This window comes from Leucoraja erinacea, unplaced genomic scaffold (genome assembly GCF_028641065.1).
Source record: "Leucoraja erinacea ecotype New England unplaced genomic scaffold, Leri_hhj_1 Leri_51C, whole genome shotgun sequence".
Taxonomy (NCBI): Eukaryota; Metazoa; Chordata; class Chondrichthyes; order Rajiformes; family Rajidae; genus Leucoraja; species Leucoraja erinaceus.
In genome coordinates, this window is record NW_026576421.1 from 543,049 (window position 1) to 553,048 (window position 10,000).

Here is a 10,000-nt window from a genome sequence, read left to right on the forward strand (position 1 = left end):
GCCCCGCTAGGCCCGGGACCCGAACCCCGACCTCCTCCCCCCCTGGGGAGGGAGGGGTGAGAGGTCGTCCCCCATCGCCGTGGGTGACGTGTCCGGCCTCCCCGTCAGGCTCTGGGGCGGGGAGAGTGTGGGCCTGGGGGAGAGGAGGAGGGGGACAGATGAGGCAGGGAGGGGGATCGGGAGCCGGGCTGGGAGGCCGATCGGCCGTCTCTGCTCCCCTGGGCGGGTGTTGGGAAGGGCCAGTGCTCCCCCCTTGGCCTAGGCCCGTTTCGGGCCCAGCCTGTGCCTCAGGCCTGTCCCGGCCTGTGTGTCGCCTCTGGTGCCTCCCCAGAGCGGCGGGGCTCTTGCAGAGTTTGGGGCAGAGCGGGCAGTGGAGCCAGGACAGGCCCTTCCTCCCCGCTCGGGCCTGGTTCTGAGGGGGAGCCTGAGCGAGCTCCACGCCGCACTCCGAGGAGGCCTGAGGCCTTCCCTCGGCCCATGGGAGCTGCCCCTCGCCCTCCCGCGGTGCTGGCGACAGGGCCGGGGGCGGCAGCCAGCGGGCCGCAGGCCTGAGGCCTAGTTTGCGCCTCCAGCCCGGCCGCTTGGCCCTGTGGAAGGCTCCGGCCCGCCGCTTGGGCTTGTAGGAGTAGTAGGGCCGCCACAGGTTGTCGTCGGCATCCTGGTCGCTCAACTCGTCGACCGAGTCGGCGGCGGCAGGAGAGGAGGAGGCTTCGGCCTTGCCCGGGCACCCTCGCTCCCCCTCCTCCTCCCCTCCCCGCGCCTTCTTGGTGACCTGGGCGGGAGGGAAGAGGTCGGGCCTGCGGTTTTTGCCGGAGCCTGGCCCCAGGCCCGAGGCCGCACGGTCCCGCATCAGGTCGGACTCGGAGATCCTTCGCTTGACGATGGCTTCTTCCCCGATCCTTACGGTGATCCGGCAGAGGGGGCCGGGCCTACCCGAGGCTCCGATACTACCGCAGGCCGGCTTGGCCACGTAGGTCAGGGTCTTGGCCTTGGGAGGGGGAGGGGGAGGGGGGGGGGGGGGGAGGTCGGGGGAGGAGGAGGGGGAGGAGAGGAGAGGGAGAGAGGGCCGGAGCAGGATCAGGAGCCTGAGGCCTCCTAGGCCGGGCCTCCCTGCGCCGGTCCCCTGGGGCCGCCGGGGTCGGGGGTCGCGGTGGGCAGCGGCCATTGTAGGCGATGACGGAGGGGGGCGCTGAGGGGGGGGGGCCAGGGCCTTGCCGTGGACAATGACAGAAGAGCAGGCCGGTCTGGCGAAGGCGATGACCGAGGATGAGGATGAGGGCGAGGGGGAGGTGAGGGGGGCCGGTGGCGGGGGAGGGGGAGGGGGCGAACAGGAGACCCTCCCCCCTCCTCCTCCTCCTCCGGGCCCCGGGACCCCCTCCCCCTCCACCTCCCTCGCCGGGAAGGCCTCGGAAGGCCCCGTCGCCGCGGCAACCAGGCCCAGGCCGGGCCGGCTGTAGGTCTTGTAGGCTCGCCGGTGTGAGCGCATGGGCAGGAGGTTGTAGAGCTTGAAGGCGTTGAGTTTGGGCTTGTAGCCGCCGTTGGGGGTCTTCTGGCTGACGGTGAGGCCTGGGTCGAGGCCGTGAGCAGAACGCTGGTGGGTCTTTAGGTTGTAGTAAGTGACGAAGGCCTGCCAGCAGAAGATGCACTGGTAGCGGCGTTCCCCGGTGTGCCACACCTCGTGTTTGGTGCGGTATTCTGCCAGGGCGAACACCTTCTCACAGTAGCGGCACGGGTAACTGCGCCGCCAGGAGTGGACGTTGGCGTGGCGCTTCAGGCTGGACAGCGTCATGTATGACCGGCGACACACGGCGCACATGTACAGCAGCTGCCCGTCCACCACCTTCACAAAGTGCTCGTCGGCTTCTGGCACCATCTGGGCCCGGCGGCAGGCCTGGACCTTGCGGGCCTGAACCGGGGCCTTGCCTGCTCCCTCAGGCCCGGCAACCGCCACGATCCGTCGGCACAGAGACTGGTGCGTCAGCAGCCTCTTGGGGTGGATGAAGGCCTTGTGGCATCGAGGACAGCTCAGGGCCTGGCCAGCCCGCTGAAGGCTGAGGTGGAGGTTGAGGCCGAGGGGGGAGGGAGGTCTGGTGGCCCTCTCCTCCTTCTCCTCCCCCCTCTCCTCCGCCCCGTCTTCCTCCCTCTCCGTGTCAGTATCTGGCAACGGGTCCTGTTCGTGGGCCGCAGCCTGAGCCTGGGGCTGCCCCAGACCTCCTCCCTCCTCCACGCTGAAGCCTAGGCCCCTGAAGGCATCGGTGCTGATGGTGTAGAGCCTCCTGTCCGCCTCTCCCTCTCCCCTCGTCCCGTCCCCAGGCTCCGGGCCTAGCTGCCCTTCCTCGCCCTCTCCCGCCCCTCGGGTCCCCGCCACCGTCAGGTCGATGGGGAGGGAGGGCCTGGCGGGGGAGAGGGGCCGGTGTCGGGCCTGGGCCGCTCCCTCGGGCCCCCAGTAGTCAGGCTTGAGGCCTACCGCGGCCAGGTCCTCTAGGAAGGGAATCCCTAGCCGGCTGCCGGCCTCAGCCAGCTCTAGGGCCTCCTCCGGCCCCTCCAACACAAGCCTGGAGCTGTACATGAAGCCCAGCACCTTGGCGAAGGCCCGGGGCCGCAGCTGCCGCAGTTCCAGGGCCGGAGGGGCCGGGCAGGGCCCCCAGCCTGCCAGCAGCTCCTTGAAGTAAGGACTGGAGGCTGCCAGCACGTTCTGGTGGGCCTGGAACTTGGCATCGCCCACCAGGACCGTCACATCGCAGTAGTTCCCATCCAGACGCTGCTCGTACAGCCTCTGCAGCAAGGCCTCGCAGTGGGCCCCGTCCGACACCTCCAAACTACACGTCATCGTTGCCTCTCGCTGATCCTGTAGGCCGCGAGCAGGGAAGAGGGGGAGGGGGAGAGAGAGAGAGGGGATAGAGAGAGGGGGGATAGAGAGAGAGGGGGATAGAGAGAGGGGATAGAGAGAGGGGGATAGAGAGAGCGGATAGAGAGAGGGGATAGAGAGAGGGGGATAGAGAGAGGGGATAGAGAGAGAGGGGGATAGAGAGAGAGGGGATAGAGAGGGGATAGAGAGAGGGGATGGAGACAGGGGATAGAGAGAGGGGATAGAGAGAGGGGATAGAGAGAGGGGATAGAGAGGGGGATAGAGATGGAGAGGGGATAGAGAGAGAGGGAGATGGAGAGGGGGATGGGAGAGGGGATATAGAGAGAGAGGATAGAGAGAGGGGCATGGAGAGAGGGGGATGGAGAGAGGGGGATGGAGAGAGGGGGATGGACAGAGAGAGGGGGAAAGAGGGGGGGTGAGAGAGAAAAAAAAAATCACTGACTGTGGACTGAGCTCAGAGTCTTTGCTTCAGACAATAGACAATAGGTGCAGGAGGAGGCCATTCGACCCTTCGAGCCAGCACCACCATTCAATGCAATGGTTGATCATCCCCAATCAGTACCCCGTTCCTGCCTTCTCCCCTGACTCCGCTATCTTTAAGAGCCCTATCTAGCTCTCTCTTGAAAGCATCCAGAGAACCGGCCTCCACCGCCCTCTGAGGCAGAGAATTCCACAGACTCACAACTCTCGTTGTTTAGTTTCATTTGATTTAGTCCAGAGATACAACGCAGAAACATCCTCCAGCCCACCGAGTCCGCGCCCACCAGCGATCCCCACACACTGACACAATATTCTAAATGCGTCCTCACCATCGTCTTATACAACTGTAACACGGACATCCCAACTCCGATACTCACGCCAATGTCAGCACGGCAATCGCTGGAGTTATCCTGGTGAACCTGCGCTGCACACCATTAAGTCTCCTCTCAACCTCCGATACTCAAGGGGCGAGAACTGCTCGGGGATAGTCAGGGGTTGACAACACCTGGAGTATTGCGTACAGTTTTGGTCTCCAAACCTGAGGAAGGACATTATTGCCATAGAGGGAGTACAGAGAAGGTTCACCAGACTGATTCCTGGGATGGCAAGACTTTCATATGAAGAAAGACTGGATAGACTCGGCTTGTACACGCTAGAATTTAGAAGATTGGGGGGGGATCTTATAGAAACTTACAAAATTCTTAAGGGGTTGGACAGGCTAGATGCAGGAAGATTGTTCCCGATGTTGGGGAAGTCCTGAACAAGGGGTCACAGTTTAAGGATAAGAGGGAAGTCTTTTAGGACCGAGATGAGGAAAACATTTTTCACACAGAGAGTTGTGAATCTGTGGAATTCTCTGCCACAGAAGGTAGTTGAGGCCACACAGTTCATTGGCTATATGTAAGAGGGAGTTAGATGTGGCCCTTGTGGCTAAAGGGATCAGGGGGTATGGAGAGAAGGCAGGGATGGGATACTGAGTTGGATGATCAGCCATGATCATATTGAATGGCGAATGGTGCAGGCTCGAAGGGCCGAATGGCCTCTACTCCTGCACCTATTGTCTATGTTTCTATCAGGTTGGTTATTGCGGACCGAGCGGAGGTGTTGGGCGAAGTGATCGCCAAGCCTATGCTTGGTCTCATCGATGTAGAGCGGCCGACATCTAGAGCAGCAGATGCAATAGATAAGGTGCAGGTGAACCTCTGCCTCACCTGGAACGACTGCTCGGGCCCTTGGATGGAGTCGAGAGGGGGAGGTACTGGGGCAGGTGTAGCATTTCCTGCGGTTCCAAGGGAACGTAGAGGGGATAGTCAATGTTTGTTGCGTGCGATCCAGTCAGCGGAAAGACTATACATGATTACAATCCAGCCGTTTATAGCTATCGATGCAGCATAAGGGAATAGCGTGTAACAATGGTGGTGCCTCCGAGGTCAGGGGTCATTTGGCAGGGACTGGACACACGTGACACACGCCAACATCCTGGATCCTGGCACATACTTGGCAGGTGAGGGCTCCAGGGACGGTGCCAGAATTGAGCAGGTAGTCGAGGCAAGTGCCCGCACGTCTTTTGAAAGTCAATAGACAATAGGTGCAGGAGGAGGAGGCCATTCGGCCCTTCGAGCCAGCACCGCCATTCAGTGTGATCATGGCTGATCATCCCCAATCAATGCCATAGAGGGAGTACAGCGAAGGTTCACCAGACTGATTCCTGGGATGTCAGGGCTTACATATGAAGAAAGACTGGATAGACGCGGCTTGTACACGCTAGAACTGGGCCTGTTTCCATGCTGTATCTTTCCATCAATCAATCAATATTAAAGAATTGCCCTTCAATAGGTTGTATTAAAGGGATGGCTCCATGAGTCACAGGCCATTCGGCCCATCGAGTCCACTCCGCTATTCAATCATGGCTGATCTATCTCTCCCTCCTAACCCCATTCTCCTGCCTTCTCCCCATAACCCCTGACACCCGTACTGATCAAGAATCCATCCATCTCTGCCTTAAAAATATCCACTGACTTGTGGCCTCCGTAGAAACATAGAAAATCGGTGCACGAGTAGAGGCCATTCGGCCCTTCGAGCCAGCACCGCCATTCGATATGATCATGGCTGATCACCCAACTTCACAGCTGTCTGTGGCAATGAATCCCACAGATGACTGATTAGCGTGCAACAAAAGCCTTTCACTGTACCTCGGTACACGTGACAATAGTTCGATCCCGACCACAGGTGCTGCCTGTACGGAGTTTGCACGTTCTCCCCCTGGGTTTTCCCCGAGATCTTGGGTTTCCTCCCACACTCCAAAGACGTGCGGGTTTGCAGGTTAATTGGTTTGGTGTGTGTGTGTGTGAATTGTCCCAAGTGTGTGTGTGTGTGTGTGTGTGATAGTGTTAGCGTGTGCGGGGATCGCTGGTCGGCAGTGACCCAGTGGGCCAAAGGGCCTGTTTCCGCGCTGTATCTCTGAAGTAAGCTAATGGCGGGCGTGTTTAGATTGACATGTGGCTGGGGGCTGGCAGCATTCCCAGGAATCTGCGTCATTCCCTGCGGTTCCTGTTCTTATCGGGAAGTTTCACTGGGAGACTCACAATGGCCACGTCTGGGTGACCACGTTCCCATGGATACCACCCCCCCCCCCCCCCACACACACACACACTGAGAGAGACATGGTGGGGGGAGGGAGGAAGAGAGGGAGAGGGGGAGAGGGGGAGGGAGGAGAGGGAGAGGGGGGGAGAGGAGAGGGGAGGGGGGAGAGGGAGGGAGAGGGAGAGAGGGAGAGGGGAGAGAGGGAGAGAGGGAGAGAGGGAGAGAGGGAGAGAGAGGGGAGAGGGGGAGAGAGGGAGGGGGGAGAGAGGGAGAGGGAGGGAGGGAGAGGGAGAGAGGGAGAGAGGGGGGAGAGGAGGAGAGGGAGGGAGAGGGAGGGAGGGAGGGAGGGAGAGGGGGAGAGGGAGAGAAGGAGAGGAGGGGGAGAGAGGAGAGAGGGAGAGAGGGAGAGAGAAGGAGAGAGGGAGGGAGGGAGGGAGAGGGGGAGAGGGAGAGAGGGAGAGGGGGAGAGGGGAGAGGGGGAGGGAGAGAGGGGGAGGGAGGAGGGAGGGGGAGAGGGAGAGGGGGAGAGGGAGGGAGAGGGAGAGGGAGAGAGGGAGGGGAGGAGGGAATGACAGAGTTGACCCGAGGGAGAGAAGGAGAGGGGGAGGGAGGGAGAGAAGGGAGAGAGGGGGAGAGAGGGGGAGAGAGGGAGAAGGAGGGAGGGAGATACACACATATAGAACAGTACAGCACAGGAACAGGCCATTCGGCCCACGATGTCGGTGCCGAACATGATGCCGTTAAACTGACCTCCTCTGGCTGCATGATACCCACACCCCGTCCATTCCCTGCACATCCACGTGCCTGTCTAAATGCCTCCACAACCACCCCTGGCATCGCATTCCTGACACCCACCACTATCATCCAGAGAACCGGCCTCCACCGCCCTCTGAGGCAGAGAATTCCACAGACTCACCACTCTATGTGAGAAATAGTGTTTCCTCGTCTCCTTTCTAAATGGCTTACCCCTTATTCTTAAACTGTGTGTGTGTGTGGCCCCCGGTTCTGGACTCCCCCAACATCGGGAACATGTTTCCTGCCTCTAGCGTGTCCAAGCCCTTAACAATCTTATATGTTTCAATGAGATCACCTCTCATCCTTCTAAACTCCACACAGAGTGTACAAGCCCAGCTGCTCCATTCTCTCAGCATATGACAGTCCCGCCATCCCGGGAATTAACCTGGTGAACCTACGCTGGACTCCGATGATATGGTTCATGTCAGGCAGCAAAGATTAGTTTAGGCTGAAACATAGAAAATAGGTGCAGGAGTAGAGGCCATTCGGCCCTTCGAGCCTGCACCGCCATTCAATATGATCATGGCTGATCATCCAACTCAGTATCCCATCCCTGCCTTCTCTCCATGCCCCCTGATCCCTTTAGCCACAAGGGCCACGTTCTAACTCCCTCTTAAATATAGCCAATGAACTGTGTGGCCTCAACTACCTTCTGTGGCAGAGAATTCCACAGATTCACCACTCTCTGTGTGTAAAAAAAAATGTTTTCCTCATCTCGGTCCTAAAAGATTTCCCCCTTATCCTTAAACTGTGTGACCCCTAGTTCTGGACTTCCCCAACATCGGGAACAATCGTCCTGCATCTAGCCTGCCCAACCCCTTAAGAATTTTGTAAGTTTCTATAAGATCCCCCCTCAATCTTCTAAATTCTGAAGAGTATCTCTAAATTCCAACTGCCTTAGTGTCAAAGAGGCCACATAGTCAGTGATGAAGGGGTTAAACAATTCAGATTCTGGATTGGCATTGAAGAGATTAATTCTCCGTAGTGGCTCTGTCGTGGGACTGAATGGGTTAAACAGGCCCAGGATTTAATGACCGGCTGACATTGGTGCAGAATTAGGCTATTTAGGCCCATCGAGCCTACTCTGCTATTCAGTCATGGCTGATCTATCTCTCCCTCACAAACCCCATCCCCCTGCTCTCTCCCCATAACCCCGACACCCGCACTGATCAAGAATCTATCTATCTCTGCCTTAAAAATATCCACTGACTTGTGGCCTCCACAGCCGTCTGTGGCAAAGAATCCCACACAGATTCACCACTAAACAAATTCCTCCTCATCTCCTTTCTGAAAGTACGTCCTTTAATTCTGAGGCTGCGACCTCTGGTCCGTGACCCTCCCACTAGTGGAAACATCGTCTCCACATCCACTCCATCCAGGCCTTTCGTAAATCTGTACGTTTCAATCAGGAGTCGTTCCCCCCCCCCCTCATTCTTGTAAACTCCAGCGAGTACAGGCCCAGTGCCGGCAAACGCTCCTCGTATGTTAGTTAACCTACTCATTCCTGCGATCGTTCTTGTAAACACCTCCTCTCCAGAGCCGGCACATCCTTCCTCAGATACGGGGCCCAAAACCGCTCACACTACTCCAAACGTGGCCCGACCAGCGCCTTGTAGAGCCTCAGCGTTACATCCTTGCTATTATATTCTAGTCCCCTCCAAATAAATACTGACATAGAGGGAGAATAAGGAGGGACGAGACAGGGACTGAGACTTTTGCCTCCATCACAGTGAGGAGGTGCTTGGTGAACTCACTGTGGTGATGTTAACGTGTGCTTATTGTATGTTTTGTTATGTAGTATTATTGTGTAGGACTGCAGGCAGGGAGCGGGGTGAGGAGAGGGAGATGGAGAGGGGGAGGAGAGAGGGGAGGGGGGAGAGAGGTGTGGGGGGGGAGAGAGGGATGGGGGGAGGGAGGGGGGAGAGAGGGGGTGAGGAGAGAGGGGAGGGGGAGAGAGGTGTGGGGGAGGGGGGAGATGGGGAGATGGGGTACCACCATGAGGCACCACCTCCAGTTTAAATTCCATTGTGGAATATTTTGGAGGAGCAAGGAACCAAGACAGCATTTAATGGGATAAATATACTCGGACATGAAAGAGTTAACAGTTGGAATATTTAGCCTGGGCATCTTGCAACCCAGCGCTATGAATATTGATTTCTCTAACTTCAAGTAACCCTTGCGTGCCATCTCTCTCCGTCTCCACCCCCCATCCAAGTCATTGTACTAGTTACAGTCTCGTTGAGTCTCATTTTCACTTAGCCTGCAGCTAACAATGGCCTACATAGAAACCGAGAAAGTAGGTGCAGGAGGAGGCCATTCGGCCCTGCGAGCCAGCACCAGCACCGCCGTTCAATGTGATCATGGCTGATCGTCCCCAATCAATAACCCGTGCCTGCCTTCTCCCCATATCCCTTGACTCCACTAGCCTCTAGAGCTCTATCTAACTCTCTCTTAAATACATCCAGTGACTTGGCCTCCACTGCCCTCTGTGGCAGGGAATTCCACAGATTCACCACTCTCTGTGTGTGAAAAAAAAAAAATCGCATCCCGGTCCTAAAAGACTTCCCCTTTATCCTTAAACTGTGTGTGGCCCCTTGTTCTGGACTTCCCCAACATCGGGAACAATCTTCCTGCATCTAGCCTGTCCAACCCCTTAAGAATTTTGTAAGTTTCTATAAGATCCCCCCTCAATCTCCTAAATTCTAGCGAGTACAAGGAAACGTTGCCTATTTCCTTCGCTCCATAGATGCTGCTGCACCCGCTGAGTTCCTCCAGCAACTTTTGTCCACCATTGAAGGGGTTAATCTGGTTCACACAAAGTCTGGGATAAAGAGTTAAAAAGCACAAGGTGGTAAATGCTGGAATTCTGCATTAGAACCACATCACAAAGAGTTGGGATCGACTGGGCTTGTATTCACTGGAATTTAGAGGAACTTACAGAATTCTTAAGGGATTGGACACGCTAGATGCAGGAAACAATGTTCCCCGAATGTTGGAGGAGTCCGGAACCAGGGGTCACACATACACACACACAGTTTAAGAATAAGGGGTCGGCCATTTGGGACTGAGATGAGGAGAAACGTTTTCACCCAGAGAGTTGTGAATCTGTGGAATTCTCTGCCACAGACGGCAGTGGAGGCCGATTCACTGGATGTTTTCGAGAGTTACATCCTCGTAAATAGTTTCTGCACTTTTCCCAGGTTAATATCTCTAAAAATGTACGGGTTTGTAAGTTTAGATTTAGCTCTTAGGGCTAACGGAATCAAGGGATAT

At 57.1% G+C, this 10,000-nt stretch overlaps 1 protein-coding gene across 1 annotated transcript in view; it reads right to left on the bottom strand.

Moving 5' to 3' along the window:
* zbtb4 (zinc finger and BTB domain containing 4) overlaps positions 1-10,000 on the bottom strand; it is a 14,890-nt gene that overhangs the window by 980 nt on the left and 3,910 nt on the right. The window contains exon 3 of the mRNA XM_055630737.1: positions 1-2,848. This exon is cut by the window's left edge and continues 980 nt beyond it. Coding sequence (XP_055486712.1) covers positions 1-2,830 — 2,830 coding nt within the window. The 5' untranslated portion in view covers positions 2,831-2,848. The remainder of the gene's footprint in view (positions 2,849-10,000) is intronic.